The sequence below is a fragment of the Primulina huaijiensis genome, chromosome 12 (genome assembly GCF_012295235.1).
Source record: "Primulina huaijiensis isolate GDHJ02 chromosome 12, ASM1229523v2, whole genome shotgun sequence".
Classification (NCBI taxonomy): domain Eukaryota; kingdom Viridiplantae; phylum Streptophyta; class Magnoliopsida; order Lamiales; family Gesneriaceae; genus Primulina; species Primulina huaijiensis.
In genome coordinates this window covers 3,382,946-3,407,468 of record NC_133317.1, presented here as the reverse complement: position 1 = coordinate 3,407,468, position 24,523 = coordinate 3,382,946, and the positions used below count along the sequence as shown (strand labels likewise).

At 35.0% G+C, this 24,523-nt stretch overlaps 5 protein-coding genes across 8 annotated transcripts; 4 read left to right on the top strand and 1 right to left on the bottom strand.

Moving 5' to 3' along the window:
- Positions 1-813: 813 nt before the first annotated feature.
- Positions 814-2,673, top strand: LOC140989147 (bidirectional sugar transporter SWEET7). Its single transcript, XM_073458261.1, has 5 exons — positions 814-915; positions 1,271-1,307; positions 1,507-1,885; positions 1,961-2,080; positions 2,345-2,673. The coding sequence occupies exons 1-5, from the start codon at positions 873-875 to the stop codon at positions 2,492-2,494; spliced, it is 729 nt and encodes a 242-aa protein (XP_073314362.1). The 5' UTR covers positions 814-872; the 3' UTR covers positions 2,495-2,673.
- A 204-nt stretch (positions 2,674-2,877) lies between these two features.
- On the top strand, positions 2,878-15,319 carry LOC140989932 (uncharacterized). Its single transcript, XM_073459472.1, has 11 exons — positions 2,878-3,192; positions 9,221-9,446; positions 9,568-9,636; positions 9,977-10,057; positions 10,516-10,613; positions 11,662-11,896; positions 12,422-12,538; positions 13,223-13,535; positions 14,461-14,672; positions 14,747-14,808; positions 14,879-15,319. The coding sequence occupies exons 1-11, from the start codon at positions 3,088-3,090 to the stop codon at positions 15,056-15,058; spliced, it is 1,698 nt and encodes a 565-aa protein (XP_073315573.1). The 5' UTR covers positions 2,878-3,087; the 3' UTR covers positions 15,059-15,319.
- Positions 15,320-15,786: 467 nt separating this feature from the next.
- Positions 15,787-18,801, bottom strand: LOC140990113 (protein ABIL2-like). Its single transcript, XM_073459692.1, has 9 exons — positions 18,760-18,801; positions 18,510-18,592; positions 18,260-18,410; positions 18,038-18,125; positions 17,829-17,918; positions 16,777-16,837; positions 16,589-16,677; positions 16,165-16,262; positions 15,787-16,074 (listed from the first exon to the last, which is right to left on the bottom strand). The coding sequence occupies exons 1-9, from the start codon at positions 18,799-18,801 to the stop codon at positions 15,925-15,927; spliced, it is 852 nt and encodes a 283-aa protein (XP_073315793.1). The 3' UTR covers positions 15,787-15,924.
- Positions 18,802-19,575: 774 nt separating this feature from the next.
- On the top strand, positions 19,576-20,757 carry LOC140989934 (uncharacterized). Of its 4 annotated transcripts, none has more exons than XM_073459474.1 (2): positions 19,576-19,859; positions 20,582-20,757. In XM_073459474.1, the coding sequence occupies exons 1-2, from the start codon at positions 19,623-19,625 to the stop codon at positions 20,630-20,632; spliced, it is 288 nt and encodes a 95-aa protein (XP_073315575.1). In that variant the 5' UTR covers positions 19,576-19,622; the 3' UTR covers positions 20,633-20,757. The 4 variants fall into 4 exon arrangements, with proteins under 4 accessions (XP_073315575.1, XP_073315578.1, XP_073315576.1 ...); XM_073459477.1 differs by having other exon boundaries at positions 20,600-20,751; XM_073459475.1 differs by having other exon boundaries at positions 20,594-20,647.
- Positions 20,758-21,866: 1,109 nt separating this feature from the next.
- On the top strand, positions 21,867-23,785 carry LOC140989933 (probable xyloglucan endotransglucosylase/hydrolase protein 30). The gene is made up of 4 exons (XM_073459473.1): positions 21,867-22,268; positions 22,434-22,534; positions 22,756-22,964; positions 23,082-23,785. Exons 1-4 carry the CDS (start codon positions 22,022-22,024, stop codon positions 23,620-23,622), a joined length of 1,098 nt encoding a protein of 365 aa, XP_073315574.1. The 5' UTR covers positions 21,867-22,021; the 3' UTR covers positions 23,623-23,785.
- The last annotated feature ends 738 nt before the right edge of the window (positions 23,786-24,523 follow it).

Genomic DNA, 24,523 nt, shown 5'->3' with positions numbered 1-24,523 from the left:
GTCAAATTATTTACCAATGAAATGTAAATAACAAGAAATGAAATATAAATATACATTCGAAATTGGATAGTCAAACTGTTGATTTAAGGAAATAAGAAAATGTAATTGAATAGATTTCGAGTATAACGGAAATTATAATAAGAAAACTAGAGCGTAAATAAGAAAAAAAATATATATATATATATATTAATTAATATTATATACAAAAGCTGTAATCCATTGCTGCAAAATTTCCCGCATTTACTCTATCTGGACATTCATATCTCAAAAAATGGGCACCCGATTTAAATGCAAATATCAATGGATAAGGATAGGTTTTAGTTTGACTCGAATTCAGTGCACCCACTTAATTTGTAATAAAAAATAAACATCCATTTTTTTATTTCAAATAATTAAAATCTACATTATATATATAAATAAACTAATATATATACACATATATTTCGGTTTATTCTCAGGTAATAACATTTTAATTATAATAATTTCAAAAAAAGGCCAATAAATTCATTAAATTACCTCACCTGTTGTATAATATAAAATAAAAAGAAAAAGGGGGTCTCAATTTAATCTCAATCAATCACCACATTTTTTGGATTTTCATAACCTTGAGAAAAGTGCCGCATTAAATTGTTACCGGATTATATATTTATAATTATAATAAATCCATGTGTTGATCTGATTTTCACCGGCCAATACATGTCATGCAGGTGACAATAACGATTCGCGTATGTATCACAAAAGCCAAACCCAACCTCTTCCCTTCTTGCCTATATATATACAGCATTCGTGTCCCTTATCTTTCATGCATTCAACAAATTCAAACACCATTAAATATATATTTTAAACATTTTTAAAATAATTAATAATTGATCATGTTTTCCAAGGAGGATGCTCGCACCGTAGTTGGTATCATAGGTCAGTTTTTTTTTTTTTTTTTTTTTTTTTTTTTTTTTTTTTTTTTAATGTTATTATCAAGAAATATAATTTTCAGATAATGCATTCATTATTATTATTATAAATACGTAAAAAAAATTGGTTCCATTAATATTACCAAGGGAAATAATTATTTTTTACCAATTACCAGATTTGATATTTTCGCGTTTTCTTCGGTATATGAAAAGTTAATTGACTTTTTTTAAACATGCAACATCGAGTTAATTTATTTTTTTATTTTTTACGTTTAGCCTTAAATCAATTAATGTTTCTTGAGTGATTTATTTTTATTGTTCTAAAGCTGTGGAAATAACTTGTTTGATCTGTTTGTTTCCAGGTAACGTCATTGCACTCGTATTGTTCCTGTCTCCTGTGTAAGCTTCGTTTCACGTTTACATGTTATTTAAGGATGTTCTTGATTTATAGTTGGAAAACAGACAACTTTTTCAGTCTTTCGATGTGAAATAGTGTATATATATATGTATATATTACATCTGCATTGTTGAAAAATGGAAAACAAAAAACATTAATAATATGATATTCTTATTGTGATTGTGATCTTATCGTTATCAGGCCAACTTTTTATCGGATATGGAAGAAAAAATCGGTGGAACAATACTCGCCAATACCCTACTTGGCCACATTCATCAACTGTGGTCTATGGGTTCTGTACGGCCTGCCTGTTGTGCACCCTCACAGTACCCTAGTGGTGACCATCAATGGCGCGGGCTTGGTGATTGAGATTGTGTATCTATCACTCTTCATTGTATTCTCCGATGCCAAGAAACGACTCAAGTTGGTGGCGACGGTCGTGATGGAGTGCATTTTCGTGGCGGTTTTAGCCCTTCTTGTCTTGACTTTGGCTCATTCAACCAAGCTCCGGTCCACCGTCGTCGGTAGCATTTGCATGATTGGGAACATTATGATGTACGCTGCCCCGTTGTCGGTCATGGTACGATATATTTACATCAATAATCGTGTTAACTTTGTTTATGGAAATTATATGTAACTTTTTTCATGGTTGCAGAAGCTGGTGATCACAACGAGAAGTGTGGAGTACATGCCATTTTTCCTTTCTCTCTTCTCCTTCCTCAATGGGATTAGTTGGACTGCTTACGCCCTTATTCGTTTCGATCCCTTCATTGTTGTAAGTTATCCCTCTTGCTCGCATCGCATATGCACCAAATCATATTTTACATTAGTTTTTTCCTAGCCTTTTACAACTTTTTAAATAAAAAAAAATATATTTTGCAATCCAATTCATTAAAAACGTAGTTGATTCATTCCTAAGTTTATTCAATAAAACATATTATTATATACAAAATATGAAATCCAAAAAAGTTTCAAATACTCATTTAACAAATTTTTTTCCCTTCTTAAAATTAACTTATCTCATCATTTTGCGACGTAGGCTCCAAACGGGATGGGAACTATTCTTGGGCTGGCCCAGCTTTTATTATACGCTACCTTCTACAAGTCCACCAAACGAATCATGGCCGAAAGAAAGGCCCAACCAGAAATGGGCTTAGCTGAAAAGAAATCGCAGATCAATGCAGTTTAGGAAATGAATTTCGCCGATGTTAAGCCTATTTTCTCTAATATGAATTGTTGTACCTTAATTAATAACCGGTTTAACTTCGAGTTAAAGTTGTGTAAATCAATTTTCGTAATCTTGCTGAACCGAATGCTATGTTAATCTTACGTGCTAGTTATACTTTAATTTTTCTTTGTCAAATGTTATACTCCTACAAAATAGATAGATGCTTTCTTTTTTCCCCTCAGATGTTATATTATGTTCTTTTTCCGAAATAATAAATAAAATCTTTAATTATAACAAAAAAATTTAATTTGAAAAATTAGATTCACTTTCCACCTTTAAAAAAATTTGGATAAATTAAATTGTTAAACTAATAAATTATATATATTTTTAAATCGATGGCGAAGTCCAGAATTTATCAAATTCTGAAAACCGAGTGCGTTTGATTTCACATTCCCGCCACCGATGCGTCAATTTTATCTGATTTCGAGTTTCTCTTAAATCCATCAGTAATCATATTTTTCATGAACAAAATCTGCGATTTCTGTTATTCGATTTACATATGCATGAGATTTTACTCTGAGCTGCAATTCCGAGTTTCGTGAAACACACAAAACATGGGGAATTTGAAGCGATGGAGCGTAACTTACACGAAACATGTTAAACAGAAGCGTAAAGTCTATCAAGACGGTTATCTAGAGCTTCAAGACTCTGGCTACAAGGTTTTTGTTTTTATTTTTTCGTTTTCCTTTGAATCGGTGTCTAATTGTTCAATTAATCTGTATTTACATTTTACTTTCGACGATTTTCGGTTTGGCCTTTATATCGTGTTGTGATTTTTTCCATATATCAAGTTCACGGTTTGATATTTCCTGTATTTTACTTGCTTCACATAATTCCTTAAACTGAAATTGTCTCCATTGAGCAAAAGAAGTGGAAATTGATATATTCGATATGGAACTTTACTGGAAAAGCAGATTATTTTATTCGAGAATACATATTTTAGTGCTTGCGTTTCTGCTTTTGTTGTTAATTTTCTTTTTCAGTTGTGTAGATAGTGTTGGGAATTAAAATCAAACTAATTTGAGAGAAAAATCAATCTATTCAATTCATAGATTTAATTTACAGAAAGAAATAAAAACTCTCAGATCCTCACAGCACTCTCAAGGCTCTCCTCTACTTGGGATTATGATTCCTCAACTGAGAATGAGATAATTTGAACAACGAGCTGAAGCCTCTATTTATAGAGGATATTCTGCACATGTTAATGGGTGTGAATGGAAGATGGCAGCCATTGGAGAATCAACAATAGCTGCACCTACCGTTGAAGAAGTGGACCTTCTAGATGGTGGCTGGAGATCTCCAATTTGAGTTCTTCAATTCTTCCCCTCCAGCCATATCCAAAACAAGCATTCCAACTATGTCTCTGCATAGCTCTAACTTTTCTCGAGTTACCACTTTTGTCAACATATCTGCTGGATTCTCCTTCGTATGAATCTTAACTAGTCTCAACAGTTGTCGATCCATAACTTCACGTATCCAATGATATCAAATATCAATATGCTTTGTACGGGAATGCTACATGGAGTTCTTGCTTAAGTCGAGAGCACTTTGACTGTCACAATGTACCTTGTACTCTTTCTGCTTGATTCCAAGTTCTTGAAGATATCGCTTTAGCCACAACATTTCTTTCCCAGCTTCAGCGACAACAATATACTCTGCTTCTGTTGTGGATAAAGCAACACACTTCTGCAGTCGTGACTGCCATGAGACAGCTCCCTCCGCGAAAGTGTAGATATATCCTGAAGTAGATTTGCTACTATCAATATCTCCGGCCATATCTGCATTCGTATAGCCCTCCAATATTGGATTAGCTCCCCCGTAACAAAGACATAATTTAGTAGTACCCTTTAGATACCTGAGAATCCACTTTACTGCCTCCCAATGCTGCTTCCCAGGGTTGGAGAGAAAACGACTCACCTTTCCCACTGCATGAGCAATATCTGGCCTTGTGCATACCATTGCATACATCAAACTTCCAACAGCTGAAGAATATGGTATCGATGACATTTCCCCGATCTCTTTCTTTGATAAAGGACATGCACTCTTGCTCATCTTGAAATGATTGGCAAGTGGAATGCTGACTGGTTTGGCGTTGTTCATGTTGAATCTCTTGAGCACACATTCAATGTACTTCTCCTGAGATAACCATAACCGTTGGTTGTTTCTGTCTCGAACAATCTGCATTCCCAAAATCTGTTGAGCTGGTCCTAAGTCTTTCATTTCAAAAAACTTAGAGAGTTCATTCTTCAACTGACTAATCTTCGTTGCATCCTTTCCCACGATCATAATATCGTCTACATAAAGTAGAAGAGCAACGAAACTCCCGTATGAAAATTTCTGAATGTAAACGCACTTATCAGCAACAGTTTTCTTATAGCGTTGACTTGCCATGCATGAGTCAAACTTCTTGTACCACTGCCTTGGTGCCTGCTTTAGACCATACAAGCTTTTCTTAAGCTTGCAAACGAGGTTATCACCTGAAACCTCAAAACTTTCTGGCTGCTCCATATAGATTTCTTCTTTTAAATCTCCATGAAGAAAAGCTGTCTTCACGTCCATCTGTTCAAGCTCCAAGTTCATACTTGCTACCAAGCCAAGTATAACTCGGATTGAAGTCATCTTGACTACTGGTGAAAATATCTCATCAAAGTCAATTCCTTTCTTCTGTTGGAATCCTTTGACTATCAATCGTGCTTTGTATTTCACCACTTGTCCGCTGCCGTCTTTCTTCATCTTGAACACCCATTTGTTTCTTAGTGCCTTCTTCCTTTTTGGAAGTTCTACGATCTCATAAGTGTGATTCTTCTGCAGAGATTCCATCTCATCTTGCATTGCTGACAACCATGTTTCTTTGTCCTTATGAGATAGTGCTTCTTGGAAACTCTCTGGTTCTCCATCTTCAGTAAGCAGTAGGTACTCGGATTCCGTATATCTTCTAGATGGAATCCGTCCTCGTTCAGACCTACTAACTTCTGGAATAGTCTGAGAAGATTCACCATCATCTGGGCCTTGTTATGGTCCTGGAACATCTGGTGGAGTGGGTTGTGGCTCCCCCTGCTCAACACCCCCTTCTTCCTCAGCTTCTGCTTCTGGCATGTATTCTGTCACTATATCGAACGGGTTTAGTGCTGCATCTGAATTTAGAGCACCAACATTTGACTTCTGAGACATTGTAGGTTTTTCAATGTCTTCTATTGTCTGGCTTTCATGGAACACAATGTCGAACGGGTTTAGTGCTGCATCTGAATTTAGAGCACCAACATTTGACTTCTGAGACATTGTAGGTTTTTCAATGTCTTCTATTGTCTGGCTTTCATGGAACACAACGTCCCTGCTTCTGATCACCTTTTTCTCCTTTGGATCCCATAGTCTGTATCCAAATTCTTCATCTCCATAGCCAATGAAAATGCATGGAGTGGTCCTTGCATCAAGCTTTTGTCTGAGCTCCTTGGATACATGTGCGTACGCCAAGCATCCAAATACTCTTAAGTGTGAGTATGATGGATCCTTTCCAGACCACAGTTTCTCCGGAACTTCAAAATTCAGTGGTACTGATGGTGATCTGTTGATCAGGTAACAGGCGACTCTGACTGCTTCTCCCCAGAATGACTTTGGCAGTTTAGCCATACTGAGCATACTCCGAACACGTTCCATGATTGTCCGGTTCATTCTTTCGGCTACACCGTTGTGTTGAGGGGTGCGAGGGACCGTCTTCTCATGTCGAATGCCGTATGTTTTGCAATACGCATCGAACACCTTGGAAGTGTATTCGCCTCCATTCTCTGACCGGAGACACTTCAATTTCTTCCCAGTCTCACGTTCTACCATTACATGAAACATTTTGAAGTATTCGAATACCTGGTCCTTCGTTTTCAGGAAATAGACCCACCTTTCGAGAAGCATCATCAATGAACGTCAGAAAATATTTATTTCCACCTAGTGATTCATCCTCCAGGGGACCGCAAACGTCAGAGTGTACCAGACTGAGCAACTCTGATCTTCTCGTTGAATAGAAACTGAATGAGACTCTGTGCTGCTTACCAAATAGACAATGATTGCAAGGATCTGGCGCAACATCTTTGTCAACGATGATAAGCTCTTTCTTTATTAGGGTAGACAACCCTTTCTCACTCATATGGCCGAGTCTCTGGTGTCACAAATTTTGAGAACCCTCCTTCTCAGCTACGTTGAGGGTGTCTGCACATATCTTCATGTGAGTCTTGTACAGTGTGCCACAAATGTGTCCTCGAGCGACTATCAAAGCACCCTTTGACATCTTCCATGTGCCATTGCTGAAATGATTATCATAGCCCTGGTTGTCAAGGGCTATTCCAGAAGGAAGATTGAGCCGAAGATCTGGCACATGTCGGACCTCCTTCAATGTGATTGTACTTCCAACACTTGTCTTTATTTGGATATCTCCAATTCTTACAATCCCAGAGGAACTGGAATTTCCCATCTTCACTGCTCCAAAGTCACCAGCTTTGTATGTCATGAAGTATTCCTTGTGCGGAGTCACGTGGTAGGAAGCTGCAGTATCTACCACCCATTCTGTGTCTTCTTTTGAAACGTGAAGGCATGTCTCATTATGGGTCGAACAAAACGCTACATCCCCAGGAATGATGACTAGCGTTTCTCCACCCTTGTTCTTCGACTGGGAACTGCTCTGGCCTTGCTCATCTAGCCATTTGTAGCAATTCTTCTTCATATGACCCTCTATTCCAGAGTGATGACATTTATACGAAGGTTTTCTGCCATCGGTGGATCTGCCTCTGCTCTTGCTTCTACCTCTCCATTTGCCTTTACCCTTTTGTTGTTTCTCTTGTTGTCTTCCTCGGGGCTCTGTGACAAGGGCATGAGTCTGGTCTGTGCCCATATCCTTTCTCCTGGCCTCCTCGTTGAACAGGGCATCCTTAACCATGGACATGGTAAGTTTGCCATCTGGAGCCGAGTTGCTGAGAGAAACTACAAGTGTTTCCCAGCTATCAGGAAGTGAACTGAGAAGTAGGAGTGCCTGCATCTCATCTCCAAGCGGCATCTCTACAGACGATAATTGATTTACCAGACTCTGGTACTCACTGGTATGCTCGGCAACAGAAGTTCCACTTTTGAACTTCATATTGACTAACCGCCTCATCAACAGGGCTTTATTCCGAGCAGTCTTGGCCTGGTACATGTCCTCCAGCTTCTTCCAGAGAGCATATGTGTCTGTCTCCTGTGCAACATGGTGGAAGACACTATGATCAATCCATTGTCGGATTTGACCAATAGATTTTCGGTTTAATTTCCTCCACTCTGATGCTTTGGTTGGATTAGGATTTGCACCTTTCAATTCTACGGGATCGAACAAATCTTTACAGCTGAGGAGATCTTCCATCCGAGGTTTCCACAGCGTGTAGTTGGTTGCCGTGAGCATAATCATAGCTCCAGAATATGATGTTGACTCTTCTGTGGTCATCTTCAATATTTATTTATCAAAATAGGAGCTGAATCTCGTAAAATGGAATACACCGATGTGTCCGGAACGGCCGAAAATGGTGGAATAGGCACTTCGGGGTCAGAAATTCTATTGCTGAAAATTTTGGGATCACTATATAACTTTCTGATAGTTCAGGGGTCTCTAAGTGATTACCAAAAGTTCAGGGGCCATTCTGTACTTTAGGAAAGATAAAGGACCATTTTGAAACGAGCAGAAAGTATAAGGACCAAAATGCAATTTTCAGAAAATTAAATAGTGCTGATGACGTGGCACTGACTGGACGCTTACGTTGCAATGACGTGGCGCTGACTGGACGCTTACATTGCAATGACGTGGCGGGTACTGTTCATCATCTTCTTCGTAAATAACTTTTGAAAAATCACAGAAAATTCGTTTGATGTCCGATTTTCGATCTGAAAATACCGGTAGACTCGTGGGAACGAGAGCTACGTCGTGGTATAATCAAAACAAGATTTCAGACACTTTCACGAAATCGAATTTTTCACAGAGAGCTCTCCTTCGATGGCTAATACCTCTAACCAGGCTCTGATTCCACTTGTTGGGAATTAAACTATCAAAGATCAAACTAATTTGAGAGAAAAATTAAATCTATTCAATTCATAGATTTAATTTACAGAAAGAAATAAAAACTCTCAGATCCTCACAGCACTCTCAAGGCTCTCCTCTACTTGAGATTAGGATTCCTCAACTGGGAATGAGATAATTTGAACAACGAGCTGAAGCCTCTATTTATAGAGGATATTCTGCACATGTTAATGTGTGTGAATGGAAGATGGCAGCCATTGGAGAATCAACAATAGCTGCACCTACCGTTGAAGAAGTGGACCTTCTAGATGGTGGCTGGAGATTTCCAATTTGAGTTCTTCAGATAGTAGACTGATGTAACTGTGTTCAGGATTTGGAAAACACTTTTATCCTTGTCCATGAATTTCATTAATCATTTTGACTAACTTAAAGTTTGAATATTTTTTACTACAAGCGGGATTTATTTATGGTCTGACTAGTTTAATCAAGGTTGATGTTAGTCTGTATTGCCTCCATTTGCACAATAATGACTCACATTTTTCCTTGAACACTAATTTTAACTAGTGTTCACCCAATCTCTCTGTACTGTGGACATTTTTAAACGTAAGTGGAATGGCTTGTATGACTTTTAATCTATTGGAATTTTCTAAAATCATCTGCAGATCATGCTTTATGATGAATACGACAAGCTCTTGGAGACTAGGTTTGTGAAAAAAGATGATGTTATCAATTCTGGTGAATCAATGACATTTGACTCCTACCTTGTGGACATTGGCGAGCAGTGTGTGGGGAATAAACCTTTTTCTAGTTTGAATTGTCAAGATAACAATAAGAAAGTTAAACAGAAATTAAGTTCATCATGCAATCACGGGTACAAAAATAACTCAGGTTCTGTTGGCACTTTAAAAGTTTTTATCTTCTTTATGTTATTTATAGCTGGTTCTCCATTAAATTGTCGGGTAATTGATCCAATTTTATCTGTTTGCAAATCCCATGTTCTGTTGAAAAGATAGGAAGCCTTTTTTTGGGGAAAGAACTCGACTGATTAAGTTAAGTCCATCACAAAAAATTATCCGAGGTCTGTTCGCTAACCTTCTCTGTGCTTTGTGTTGAAAGAATGATTGCTTTGTACATTTCTCCACTTATTTTTGTAAACAGTAAACAATTGTTTCTTGTTGGTGGGCATATAAAACTTTCCATGATATACTATTTATAGCTTGGGTATGGTCCTTGCCCCTTGGGGGTAGCAATATCTACAATTGAATGAAAATGCTGGTGTCTTTGTTAATATTCTTTTAGCAGTATATTGTTTTCGTGACTGATTGTCCTCGAAAGTTTGAAGACGTACAACTCTAAATCACTCTGATATTTGTGAGATCTTATAGTTAGCAAGCTGAAAAGTTATTCTCATTTTTCAGAGTTCAAGAACAGTGAATTAAACAAGTATAAGTCTTTTTCTTCACCAAGTTTTCCGGACATGACAAAATCCACTAAAATAGGTAAGTCCTTGACTTGACCATATGCATGAAAAGCATAATCTTCAACTATTTGTCAGGTGCAAGGGGGTTATAGAATTCATTTTAATACACTAAGTTTACAATTCCGTATAATTTGTACCGCCACCTAAATAATAAAGAAAATTATATAGGAGATCATGTTTTAGATTATTAGCTACCCCAATTTCTTATCATAGATATGCACCAACAGCTCAATTTTTAAGCAATTATAGTCAAGATATGTATTAAAAGCAATGAATTTATTTTCTAAAATATTGGCATCTCATTTCATCTTTTGCCGAATGTTTTTTAAACAAACATATGTTTGCCATGGCATGTGACCCAATGACTGGTAAATAATTATGTTCTTTTAGATTCTAAGTTTCGATAATTTGCTAATTCCTTTTCCAGTCTATCAAAAGTTCTTTGAGAAAAATTAATAATTCTCTTTTCTGACTAAGAATGGCAGGTCTTGTATACTGCACAGTTAACACAAAAGGCAAAGAAGTTTCATGATGGATTTTTACAGCTTATAGTTCGTGGATCACAAGGGAGGCAGGTATCAACACGTATTTTGCCGCAAAAAACAAAATTTCAATTTTTTTATACTAGTAGTTCCAATAGTCATGGCTATCTTACTTGCACTTAATTTCAAGAAACATAGCAGCTTAAGGATTATGGTGGCAAGTACAATGTTAGGACCATGAATTTTTGGTGTAATCCCCAGCTCTCTCCTTCAATTATTCATTTGACCCTTGAACTTTATCTCTCCAAATGCTTCAACATAAAACTTGAAAAATTAAGGTAGAGTTAAATTTGAAGTTATTAGCAGGAGCCTAAAAGTTGAGAGTTCAAATTTGGACTATTGCAATATGAGTAAAATTTAGGAGTAATGTAAAATATAAGCCTTGAACTCTACACCTTTTAGGCTAACATAAAAGCTTGATTCTCATGGATTTAAAGGTTGCCTGACTTAGGATGTAACCAGAATGAACATTATATTGGTAGAATTGGATGATTACTTGAAACCCTTATGACACATTTTTGAGATGTTACAATCCAAAACAAAGCTGCACAACTTGCATTATTGATGTCTTAACAGCCAAGTATCCATTGATACAAGCAGGATGCTGGAGAAGCTTGATGCAAATTTTTCTAGGTAAGGTTGTCTAAGAACTACGAATAATAATCAAAATCAATGAAAAGAAAGCTGAAAGTGAAGGAAAAACCTTAAAATTCATCCTATCCTAAACTTCAAATATTAAGTTCTCCCTCCCTTTTCATGTCTTTCCCTAGGGTTATGAGTTCACAAAATTCCTTAGTTTGTCCTTCAATCTTGATATCAAGATCCAAATGTTTATGAGACATTCAGCTTCAACATTAATTTGATCATTTTGTTTAAGTGTGGATATCTTACGGTCAGGCTTTGTGCATTTCTTCATTTCTCGATAACAATTGTAAGGGCGTATTGCCTACTGCTCTTTTACATCGTCATTTAAAATGAAGGCTTGAATTGCCCTCTGTGTTCCTTTTTTTCCGTCCATCATTTGTGTTGCTTTTATCCATTCAATAAATTACAACTTTCTTTTATCGTTTTCTGCCATAAGGTCATGTTGTATGATACAAACAGACGGCTCTTGGATAGCAGGTTTCTGAAAAAGAACGAACTAGTTAAGTGTGGTGAATCACTAGCATTTGAGGGTCATTTAGTAGAAATTGGAGAACTGGAAGATCATAAGCTGCCAATCGATTTGACTCCACCAGAGACAAATCACAAAATAGTTGGAAAAAATATATCTGATAATCAACCTGAAATATCATGCAACGAGAAATTTCATGCTGGTACATTCCTTTCTACCATATTTATTGAAGTCTGCATTTTGGTAAATCTTACTGTTTTTTCATAATTACCAACTTCATCCATGCCTAGTTTGGGGGTTTGAAAAAGTTAGCCAGTATATACTATATATATCACAAATCATGGTGGAATGTGGTCCCAGTACAAAGTAAAAGCAACAGTATTTTTGAACTGCTTCCATAAAACTAATTTAGCAGTGTAATTACAAGAGGATGAATTCGTGTCTCTTTTTTCATTTCTCTTCCTTGTGCCATAGTTCAAATTGTTTTGCCAGGTTTTGTTAGATTTCTATGCTATTCAGGAGGAGGAGATGATCCATACATATTGAAGTGTAATCTGAATTTTTCATTTATTTTAAAGTTTAAACAAGTACATCCAATTAAAAGCATTTTATTGGTGAATTGAAATGTTTTCATTTCCTTTTTCCCGAAGGATACTTGACTTGGGGAGACATGTCTTCTAAATTGTAATTATCTCATCTCATATTTTTATGTTGGCTTCAATGCAAGGACAACCACAATACAACACTTCTCAAAAGGAACATTCTGACTTTGGTGATTCAAGTTGCAAGGTTGTAGACACCAATATAATTTGTAGAACACCTACAAATGTGCCTAAACGTGCTGGTAATAAGATCCCTTGATCTGGATAGCGTTGCAATTAGTGTATCCGTATTTGTTCTATATCAGTATAGATTCAGATAATAAGTTTTCTATATTTCTTCTATTGTACTAGTTGCAGTGCCTATCCAGTTTATCTACATGTCAAAATGAAGTCTCACTCTTCTTGTTCAATGTTTTTCTTTTGTGATGTCTTATATTAGTGTTTGCTTTGACTTCATTCCTGTTCCTGCATCCAGGAAAGGACGTTAGTGTTGCTCTTTTAGCAGAGTTACCTGTGATTATCGATGAACATGATTCAAACCTTGTTTACCAACCAGTTGTGGCGTGGTTGTTAAAATATCGTTAATTATTTCCAAAAAAAACTTTGTTTGCTAATCCTTTATTTTTGTTTATGTGGTAGAAGCATTCACAAGGAATTGAAATTAGATATTGTTCACCATGCCGCGAATTACAATTTCATAGTTTGCGGAATAGACTAAATTGAGAATTTCAGAATCTCTTTGTTTCACTTTACTTCCTTTGATATTTTAAGCATCTACAAATGATCACGCCAGTAAATGACTGCAAATATAATGTGCTAATAGCATCCAATCATCCCATTTTTTTACAATTTTATGTGTTATTTCTTTGTACATCCTAATTCCTTCTTATAACCTGAAATGCTGCAAGTTTTTTTTATTGTGGCAGCCAGTGAAATCTTGTCCATTCTCCGAAAACCCATGATTCAGGAAAAGTTGGTCTCAGAGAACAAACATTTACCGGAGGAGCAAAATGGCTCACATTCTTTAGTTCATTCTGATATCAAGCATCACATAAACATCTATGCACAAAATTGTAATCGAAGTGCAGAAGTTAAAGTAATAGAGGAAGTCTTCGATGATGATTGCAACAATAAGATTTTAAAATGCGAGGGTGTTGAAATTCTAAATGGTGCAGAAAATTGCTCAGTTTATGAAAATGCAAGAAGATCTCAGGCTAGGTCAACTGCATTCCATCTCAGGTATGCATACTGGTAAAAAATGTGATCAAATATATGAATAGCAATTTTTTTATAAATGTTGCAATTGGAGTGATGTAAACAGTTTCAGGTTTCATATTCTTGAAGTTATTGATGCATTTGTTAGTAATCGAAACACTGTCTTGGTTCTTAGTAGTTCTTTTTCTGTCGATTAACAGGCAAAAATCACTGGTAGTTTTCTGTTTTGTTTTGGCATTAGCGGAAGTGTTTCTGGGGAATTTTTTTGGAAGTTAATGTTGGAGAATATAACATATTTACTATTATTCCTGAATATAACTTATATGTGTATGTGTGTATTTCTAATGTTATGTGACACATTTTGAAATTATGGATGGAAGTACGTTAGGAAACGTGAAAATATGATGAACAAATATATATTTGTGACAGAATATGGAAATGCAATGGGAATTATCAGTTTCATTTTTGGACATGAAAAATATTTTCAGAAAATAGAAACAAAGGTATTTCTTTCGATGACATAGGAAACATTGCTGTACTGTCCAAAAATTTATTCCCATAGATGAATCTCACCTCTGTGGGAAATGATTTTGTTGTTTGACAGAGCTCGCACTTTCTACTAAGACGATGTCAACTAGCTTTTAGATTGATATCCTTAACTGCCTTAGCTTGCCCAAAAACAATTTACAGGAGTTCCGAATTAGCAAAAATATTTTGTGATATCAGTTGAAGATTTGTCAAACTGGTTAACAACAATGGAACATGTTGCATCATGGAAAACTTCGAACAATGCATTTGTATTTCTCCCTTGGCCATGTGCACACACGTTCATAGTTAATCTTGCTTTCTGGTGGAATATATATGATGGATGATCAAACTCATTACTGGTCATTTTGCTAACCTTAATAAGTTTGAATTTTCTTTCTTTCTTTTTTTCCCTTTACTGCAGCTCTGGAACTATTAACAATACATTGCTCACCTGTAATGTTGAGGGCACTGATAATAGCGAGTTGGAGTCAATTTCTTCAGCTGCAGAGCCTCAAATACTGGTAACTCCGACCTTGAATTCATTTGGACAAACAACTTCAACATCAGCATCTCTCATGAAAGCAAACAAAAATGTGGAGCTCGAAAATCCCACCCAAATCATTTCATGCAAAGGCAAGCTATATTTCGTAATGTTCATGCCTAAAACCTGGTTCTTTATGATGATTTAGTGAACTATGACCTTGCAGAGCTTGGAGCTAAACTAACTGCCGCATCAACAAATGATTTTAACTCCAATATACTAGAAAAGGTAAAATGTGTTGCTGCATATGAATTTTGAGCTTTTTTAACAGTAACACATTTTTTCCTTTCTGCTGTAGTTTTGTGAAGAAAACAAAGGAACCAGTAGTGTAGACCATGGAGGAGTTCATGGTTTTGGTATGGCTGATTCAAATAATGGTGCTTCTCAAGATACCTCGGATGTTGAACAGGAGGCTCGAATGTATGATTTCGTTGCAGAGGAAATAGCCGAGTTCCCAAGTTTTGATCTTGGATTTTGAACAAAAGCGATAGTATAATACTTCCCGTAGAACTTCCCTTCATACATGTTCATATGGTGTTCAAAATGTACAATCTATCACTCTTTCGGATCTCATGATACATAGAAGAATGTGACCGAGTATGTCGTTTCATGTATGTTTTTCGAAGGTTGATATAATATGTTGGCTTGCAGCCCTTAATAATCGGTAGAATCTTGCAGCTTCATGTCAAATAATACGGTCATGATGGCAGCTTATGTGTAAATTATGCTCTACCATTATCCATCTTAAATGTTCTGCCTTCCGACATGTTTGTATGCTGGNTATATGGAAGCATTATTCTAGTTTTCCGATCAAAATTTTTGGTTGTTAAGTTATAAGGCAGATTTTCTTGAATAGTATCGCTTCTATTCTTCCTTTAATCAAAGATATACGTCAACATAAAAAAGTAATCTCCCGTCGACCTGGAATCAAATTTTAAAACTTAAGTTGAAAAAAGAGAAAATGTTTTATTTTCCATTAACTTAAATAATCTCACCATCGACATGATACAGTATTTTCAGTGTCATGTCAGTATTGTGAAAATTTAAAAATAGTGTACAAAACCAAAATTTAGTTGACCAAAATCCAAAAATTAAACAAGTCAGTGTATTAAAAAAAAACTATTTTCCCTAAAAATAAATAACCTAAAAGATAAAAAAATTGAACACAAAAATTGTTGTTTATTTCAGTTTAATATAATCAATTAAATAGTTTCCACAATCGACTGCTAGCGTTTAAAATCCATGACGGGTAAATTGTCTGACTTGATAAAATATTAAAAAATATCACGATCATGCACATATCAGTAATGGAACAGTCTGTACGTATCTATCATCTCCGATAATCTACGATTCCTTTCTTGATCGATGTATGTTAAGAAATGCTTTGAACATATGGCCACTTTTCTTGACATAAGATTCGATATCTCTTTCTCGATTTCTCATGTCGGATCTGCAGCACACGGAAACGGCTCGTCTTGGTTCTATTAATGGACGCTGCAATAATATATAATGCACGCATATACGTTTCTTCGTCAAAGCTAGACTTCAACACAGAAATATCTAAGGTTGAAATTCAGTGATTACCTTGTGTTCTTCGTTAGAAGGGCTTGGTGACATTGATCTATAATGGATTGTGCCCGACCTTCTCAGTAGCAAACGAAGAGGTGAGACAGAGCATCTCCCTGCAGGTTTGAATTCAAGGGAAAATGTCAAAATATCATGAGTGAGCTCGCATGCATGTAACTCAACTCTGCATGGCGGGGTCTTATTTGTATATTAATCAAATGAATCGAGTGATCCCAAATCGTATACTAATCAAATGAATCGAGTGATCCCAAATCGTATATCAATCCATTTTTTTGGTCTGAACAGCTCATAGTTTTAATTATAGACATGAACCTTGATTAAGAATCGTTGTCAACATAAATACAATAAACTCAAAAGTGTAATTCTTGAGAACGAGTGACAATTTGACATATCCTCCAATCCAAATATACTCAGAACTGACCTGATTCTTTATCAGACACGACTCTCGAGTAAGAGAAAATTTTAGAAATTGGAGAATTTTCAACACTTGTGATCCTTGAATGTCCTTTTCTGCATAAAATATAACACTTTAAGCTAGATTGATAAAATCAAGAAATGTAAAAAAAAATGATCGAGAAAGTATCACATTTTTCTCATGTTATCATTTACCTTAATACAGATGATTTATGCTCCGATTTTGATGCTTGAAATGCTTTATCAAATGTAATATCTGTGGCAAAAGTAAATTTTCACTTCATTACAAATAATACGCCTTATAAATATTCAACTAATACTTTCTCATTGAACCAGAGAAAGGGAAGGTAGTAGAATGTGTGCTTTATCTTAAATCCAAATAACCATATTTTTTACGCAATTTTATTAGAAGGGTAAATTTTTTTCCCAACCCAATTAATTCTTTTGTTTTATATTTATGCCACATGCTGAGTTCAACTTTCTTGATCCCTTCAAAGTAAATATTTGTTCTGTTCATGCAGAACACTAAAAATTCTCAATAAGACAATTGGTATACAAGTTTAGCTGTTTAGGGACAAATCTAGTAAGAGATTCGACAAGAGCGGAAAAATTACAATTTTAGTCATGTCGGTCGTCTAGTTTTAGGTTCATTCATATAATTTGTCAAAGTTTAGCTTTCACACTAATTTAATTTTTTTTTGTTTTGGTCTTTTTTTTCCAAAACTACTAAATCCATTAAATATGATTTATTTGACATTGATTTTCTCTTATATAACACATGTGACGAGAATTAAGCATATTAATATTACTCAAATTAAAAATTATCTGATAAAAAATAAAGAGAAAATTAAAACAAAACGACTCTTAATACTTCAAAACGAGATGAAAAAGATGTCGTTTTGTTTTATTTTTTGTTTATTTATATTTCAGTATATATAATATAAACTTTATTTTTGTCACATGAACCATGTAGGAGAGTATCAGTGTCAAATAAACCATATTCAGTGGATTTAGTAGTTTCGGGAAAACTAAACTTTGACAAATAACATGACTAAAAATTGAAACAAACCAACTTATTGGACTAAAATTGAAATTTTTTCTGATAAGCCATTCCGAATATTTGTTTTCAAATGTTCGAAATTCTTTAGTTAAAAAGCTACTTTCTTACCGAAATTTTACGACAGATCTTCATGCACAAATTCTTATCACCGAAAGAATTTTAAAAAATAATACAACAAAAAAGTTACTTTGCTCTGGTTGGTGCTTGTCATATTCAGGACATGGACTGCAATTTTTGAGCAAAAACTTTGATTTAGCTGATGTAACATTATCTGCATCTGCACCCGGAAAAAAAAAAAGACATGACAATAATAAGCTCATGTCTAAATACAGAAAATAAGGATTGATATATAGTTAAAAGGGTTACTGAAAAAGTTGTGAAAAAAAAATTAATTGCCTGGAATGTTGTACTTCTTATGATGCTTTATCGTCGATTGTTTCGATAGGCCTCTCAAATCCAAGAATCCTTGGTAAGTGCTTAGTCTCTACGTTTTCATATATACATACATTAAAAAAAATATCAATAGAATAATGTACCCTTCAGCTACTCCTTCACCATAAAATCAACAATATTTTTGTGGTGATAATTAAATTCAGTAAGATTTAAATTAATTTTTACCTGTTGAATGGAAGAATATCGAATATTTGTATCAGAGAATTCATTGACTTTTTCATCCAAGAATTTGTTGAGTTCATCAGCCACAGAGCCCAAATGATCAACGGTATGGACAAGAGCTCTGGCAACATAATCTTTCGACCCCTCTACCAAACTGAAAAATGAATATATCAAACTCGAATGATGAAAAAACTGTACCAATTCTTTTGAATTCAGAACAAATAATATGCAGGATCTGTTATTAATGACATACAAGTGTTTATGATTCTCGTTGACATAGGATGACTCGAAATATTCGGCTGCTGAATATAATTGTTCCCTCAGATTTTTCAAATCCTAAAAGCAATGAAAGTAATTAATAAGAACATCAGATGCAATAAAAAAACAAGATAGTAATCTAGATTTTGATTCAAGGCTGAAGAATCTTTCATGTATTTGGGAAAGAGTCTTTAAAATTAAATCAAATGAACTAATAAAGAGTATGTACATGTACAGAGTTCTACCTTGAAGCTACTAGCAAATACATCATCCATTGTTTCATCCATTTGGTTCAAAAACTAGCTACTTCAGAAAGTACCTTAATTTATGTAATAAAAATGAAAATGAAGAACACATGCATGCATATAATACATTTTCATTCCCTTCTATTTCAGCATCAGCTTTTAATATCTGTGTCTGTGAGAAAACGAGAGGAGAGAAGTTAAATTTGATAAACCACAAATCAGGGAGGAACCAAGAAGTTCAACATGAATATCACGTATATACACACAAACATAAGCACACATATTATATAAATATATAATTTTGTAATTCCAAAATAAAAAATCATAATATAAAGTTTGCCAATTGACAGGAAATATATATAGGACTGGTTATTGTTATTTAGTATTATTATTAGTTTGGTGGGAAATTAATGATCTTCAATTATTTGACGACCTATGCATGGTTTATTATGGGTTTAAGTTGGTGTAAATTCATCATCCATCCAATTTATTTTGGTGTCTTGAGTTTTGAATTATTGAACAAACAAAATAAATAACTTGGCCCAGCCTACATTTAATGCTTATATAATTCAATACATTTTTAAAGAATAATATCGCATTATATTTTGAAGTACTGTATGATATAATTGGATCAAATCAAAGGTTATTTTTAGTTCGCCAGCCCAAAGTATGGTAATTGTAATTGAGGACAGGTCCAAGTCCTGTTATTATGGACCAACTGATGGATTGGGCCTCGTTTTTCCCCAAGTGGGCTGAACTGTAATCAGCTCATCCCCCAAAAATGAAGACGTCCCCAAATTCATCCATATGATATAGCCATAAACAATACCCTCCTGTCGCCATTTCGATCACAAGAATCGAGGATGGTGAGAGGGAGCGGAGTGCTGCTAAAATGCGCCGGGGTCGGAATAAACACCTCCCTCCTGGAGATGTTGGTCTGCCCACTATCCAAGCAGCCCTTGAGACTTTGCGTGAAAACCAATTCCCTAATAAGCGATTCAATCGGCGTTTCTTATCCAATTGTGGATGGAATTCCTCGCCTTGTCCCCACCGACGGGAACATAATCGATGCCGCCGATCAAATATCTCATCCCGAGAAGGTAATTAGTCAACGTTGACGAAGATAAGGTAGTATTAGTCATATGAATTTTGTAATGGGTACCGAAAATTTGTGGCATTTGTGGATTGTTAATTAAGCTAAACTTCGCGTCGAAAAACGCCAAAGACTTAATGAATCAAACTCAACGATGAAATCAGGTTCTTTATTTGTGATATAACTCTCTTGTATATTTTGTTCGACAGTCAGTAGGCAGATATCATGTTCGCTACACGCCTTTGTATTTGATGTCATAAAATCTATAGAATTTGATTCTAGAGTTTATATTTTTCATTGCTGGATATTTTGATCTTATTTATACCCTTTTTCATATGAATGATAATCAAAAGCACATCTGCTCTCTTGTATGATGACTTTGAATCAAATACTATTATTCCACAATTCTTGATCTGATATCTTTTCTGGTGTAGCTGTCGTAACCATCTTGCCCCGTTGCATTCATTTCTTATGCAAATTGCTTCTTTCTTCTTTTTTTTTTTTGGTTTCATGTTTTGAATTTGTGTCGTGATAATGACAAAATATACCAAACAGATTGCAAGATTTCCCAAGAACCATTCTGTTACTAGAAAATATCACTTTAGTTTTCTGGTATATTTGTTGTGGTTGTGTCTATTGTTCGGGGAAAATATCATCAGTCATGCATAATGGTTAATGAATTATAAATGATGAAGCCCACTCTTAATTACTTAAACCACGTTAATTCAGCAAAATCGACAGATTCAGCATTCTTTCACACGTTCAACAGAGGCAGGCTGAGGACCGAAGTCATTCAAATACTCTAGAGGAGCGAGAGAAAACGGAGCAGTTGAATTTAAAAAAAAATTTGCTTTCTCTCTTCACCGCTCAAACATATTTGGAATTCGTAATTTCAATATCTCAGAATTTTAAAATTGGGTATTTTTTCTCTCCTGTAAAATATTTTGAATTTGAAGAAATATTTCACTAATTTTTTTGTTATTTCAATTTAGCATGATGATATTTAGATGTATTGTGATTTTGGTGTTTTTTTTTTCTGAATTTAGAAGTTCGAACTATTTTAATCTATCAATCTATGAACTATATGAGCATATTATCATTTAGGGTTTAAGCAAACATGCCTCACATAAGAAAACAATTGTCTTTAACATAAAAAAATGAAAGAAAAAACAAAATGAAGAGGCTTTAATTAATTAAAAACGAAAGTAGTCACAAGTGAATCAGAATGACTTCGATAATAAGTTGAATGATCAAGAACATAATGAATTGAGTGACTACGCAATGAAGGCTCAAAACATAGGCAAAAACTTGTGTGAGACGATCACATAGATCGTATTTTGTGAGACGGATCTTTTATTTGGGTCATCCGTGAAAAAATATTACTTTTTATGCTAAGAGTATTACTTTTTATTGTGAATATCGGTAGGGTTGACCCGTCTCACAGATAAAGATTCGTGAGACCGTCTCACAAGAGACTTACTCCAAAACATATATACGAGGATAAATGTTAATTTTTAGATTCATTTTACAAATATTATTATACTTATATCCATAAAAAAATATATGAATATTATGTTTTGTGGGTTCGCCTCAAACATGAAAAAATCTGAGGTCGAGAAATGTTTTGGGCTATGGCTTATTTGTTATTTTAATGCATCTTATGCAAACATATGAAAAATAAATCTTATATATTAATTACCTGCGTGATCCTTGTAATAAAATAAAAGATCATAAATGAGATCCTCAATTTCTAAAATATTTTTCTGAATTATGTGTATGTATGTATATACATAATTATATTTCAAATCGTAGACACATAACCGGTTCAATTAATATTAAATATCTCAATACATTAAATCACACACACACACACACATATAGTTCATGTATGCATAAATAAATGCATATATGTGTTTTTTCTCCATATGTAATTATTTTAGTGATTTTGTTACTAAGAAAAAATATATAGAAAATGTAATGTGCATATGTGTATTGTGAATCTAAACTAGCAGAAGAGTCCTCTCTCGCCCACACCTTTCACCCAAAATGACGCATACATGTCCTATTTGTTTGGTATGCAAATCGAAAGGGGAAAGAAATTAGAGACTTATTAGGAGAGAGGAACACCAATGATAAACAATAGAAACCAACAACATTTTAGGGAAAGAAATGGATTATTTGACGCAATATTCTTCTCTAACAAGAAGCTTGCCACCCCTTGTTCTCCTCGTGTTTTTATCCATCACCACCACCATCACGGCTACGACCACGATCCCCGCCTTGAGAACAACCACCACAACTTTCAACGTAACGGCCCTCACATTTTCCGAATCATATTCCCCTCTGTTTAGCGAATTCAACATCCAACGATCACCGGACGACAAGACCGTTCGCCTCCTCCTCAGCCGTTTTTCAGGTCAAATTTTGTATAAGTGAATCCCATTATTCAATATCTTGTGACGTGTTTGCATGAAACTTTAACATGTACGTTTGATGTGATTAAATTGTTTGGTTGTGTCAATACAGTTATAACACTGCCCGAATTTTCCTAACAATTTTCATACTTTTATTTAATTTTCAGGTTCCGGAATTATATCTTCTGATTATTACAATTATGGTTTCTTTAGCGCCAGTATTAAGATGCCATCGGAACATACTGCCGGAATTGTGGTTGCTTTCTATGTAAGCACAATTAGTTTCAATTATTCATTAATATTTTGACAGTACATACTATAGTGATGTAATTGCCTTTTCTTATTCAGTTTATAGAATACATACAAGCAAATTAAAGGTTAAAAAAACATGAAGGAGCTTTGGTATTATATATTAATATTTGGAATTCCAAGAAGTATACTAATCTCTTGATTTATATAAGTAGACCTAACAAAGATGGTTTTGTGTAGACATCAAATGTGGACACATTTGAAAGGAACCATGACGAATTAGACATAGAGTTTCTGGGAAACACAAATGGTAAGCCATGGAGATTTCAGACGAACATGTACGGGAATGGAAGCGTGTCTCGGGGGAGGGAGGAAAGGTATCGAATGTGGTTCGATCCAAGCAAGGATTCACATCGATATAGCATTCTCTGGAACCCGAAACGCATCATGTAAGTTACTTTTCGTGTTTGGCCGTGTGTTAATAGTTTTGCTGAGAATTAATATTTTTTGTCTTTTGGATCTTAACATGCTATATTAGCCGAATGCAATATTATTAATGAATTCAGATTTTACGTGGACAATGTCCCAATACGAGAAGTGATACACAATCCATCCATGAGGGGGGACTACCCGTCCAAGCCAATGTCAATTTATGCTACCATATGGGATGCTTCATCTTGGGCTACGAATGGCGGCAGAGAAAAGGTTAACTACCAATTCGAACCCTTTGTTACAGAATTCACAGATCTTGTCCTCGAGGGATGCATCGTCGATCCTAACGAGCAAATATTGTCCACAAATTGCACGGATAGGATTGAAACGTTGATTGCAAAAGACTACTCTTCTATCTCTTCCGAAGGATACAAATCCATGAAATGGTTTCGCGAAAACCATATGTATTATTCGTATTGCTACGATAATATAAGATATCCCGTTCCACCTCCGGAATGCGTGATTGTGTCTTCGGAGAGGGATATGTTTAAAACTACTGGGAGGCTGAGGGAGAAATTCAAGTTTAACGGCAGCCATCGTCACCACCGCGGGAGGAGTTCGAGGAGGCGGAACAACCGTGGCGTTGCTTCGGACCAAAAAAATGATGTGATGTGATCATATATGCTAGATATTTTGTATTTGGTGTAACGTCGTAGTGTGATCGAGAATCTGTATGTTTTCGTGACAAATTATGTGATAGATGCTGATTAAGGAATTTTTATCTAGGTAAATTAGAATTTAATCGTTTAATTAGATCGTGAAGATGAAACTGTTGGATCTCGTTTTCTACAAGCCCAAACGCAGCGGAAGTTTTAAAATTTTTATTTTATTTTGACAATCAAAATACATTTGATTGGGCGTTCGTATGGTTTTTAATAAAAACATTCATAGGATGTTTAGAAAATTATACCTTTGGTGAATTAATCACACGACTCCAACTATTCCGGATTTAGCGGAGATAGCTCTTGATGAAATCCCTACGAACTTTCTTCAGGGACTCCTTTCTTCTAATCAGGTCCACGACTAGATGTTTTGATCCTCTTCTAATTTGCACTAGAAAAAGTAGAAGAGATTTTACGTAGGAGATTGAAATTTGAGAGGCTGCTCAAACTATTCTCCAAAGAGAAGTGGCCGAATTATGGAGTGCTTGGGAGAGGAGATTTCGAAAATCTCTTGTGGTGGTGGTTAGGGTTATGTCATGTTAACTCAGATCTATAGTTAACCATGACCTAATTATCATAGTATAATAATTGGGCCCTTTAATTAACATTAATGGGCTTAATTAATTATTTGGGTTAGTCACACTAATTTAATCAATTAATCAAGGTCCATTAACAACTTTAATTATTTAATATGTTGGACTTGTACTCTTACAAGCCTATTAAACATATTACCCACCATATTTAATTTATTAATTAATAAGCTCAACCTTTGAGTTTAATAAATTAAATCATTTATAAATTCAACATTTGAATTTATTATTCAAATTATAACCTCCAAAATTTAATATCTAATA

Excerpts from the sequence above, each read along its gene's own strand:
- LOC140989147 (XM_073458261.1), top strand. The coding sequence starts at position 873 with ATGTTTTCCAAGGAGGATGCTCGCACCGTAGTTGGTATCATAG. Across the intron at positions 916-1,270 it reads CACCGTAGTTGGTATCATAG|GTAACGTCATTGCACTCGTA; the intron begins GTCAGTTTTTTT and ends GTTTGTTTCCAG. Across the intron at positions 1,308-1,506 it reads GTATTGTTCCTGTCTCCTGT|GCCAACTTTTTATCGGATAT; the intron begins GTAAGCTTCGTT and ends TATCGTTATCAG.
- LOC140989932 (XM_073459472.1), top strand. The coding sequence starts at position 3,088 with ATGGGGAATTTGAAGCGATGGAGCGTAACTTACACGAAACATGTTAAA. Across the intron at positions 10,614-11,661 it reads GTGGATCACAAGGGAGGCAG|GTCATGTTGTATGATACAAA; the intron begins GTATCAACACGT and ends TTCTGCCATAAG. Across the intron at positions 13,536-14,460 it reads TCAACTGCATTCCATCTCAG|CTCTGGAACTATTAACAATA; the intron begins GTATGCATACTG and ends CCTTTACTGCAG.
- LOC140990113 (XM_073459692.1), bottom strand. The coding sequence starts at position 18,801 with ATGGATGAAACAATGGATGATGTATTTGCTAGTAGCTTCAAG. Across the intron at positions 18,126-18,259 it reads GATATTCTTCCATTCAACAG|AGACTAAGCACTTACCAAGG; the intron begins GTAAAAATTAAT and ends ATGAAAACGTAG. Across the intron at positions 16,838-17,828 it reads CAAGCACCAACCAGAGCAAA|ATATTACATTTGATAAAGCA; the intron begins GTAACTTTTTTG and ends CTTTTGCCACAG.
- LOC140989934 (XM_073459474.1), top strand. The coding sequence starts at position 19,623 with ATGGTGAGAGGGAGCGGAGTGCTGCTAAAATGCGCCGGGGTCGGAATA. Across the intron at positions 19,860-20,581 it reads AAATATCTCATCCCGAGAAG|CAAAATCGACAGATTCAGCA; the intron begins GTAATTAGTCAA and ends ACGTTAATTCAG.
- LOC140989933 (XM_073459473.1), top strand. The coding sequence starts at position 22,022 with ATGGATTATTTGACGCAATATTCTTCTCTAACAAGAAGCTTGCCACCC. Across the intron at positions 22,269-22,433 it reads CCTCCTCAGCCGTTTTTCAG|GTTCCGGAATTATATCTTCT; the intron begins GTCAAATTTTGT and ends TTTAATTTTCAG. Across the intron at positions 22,535-22,755 it reads GAATTGTGGTTGCTTTCTAT|ACATCAAATGTGGACACATT; the intron begins GTAAGCACAATT and ends GGTTTTGTGTAG.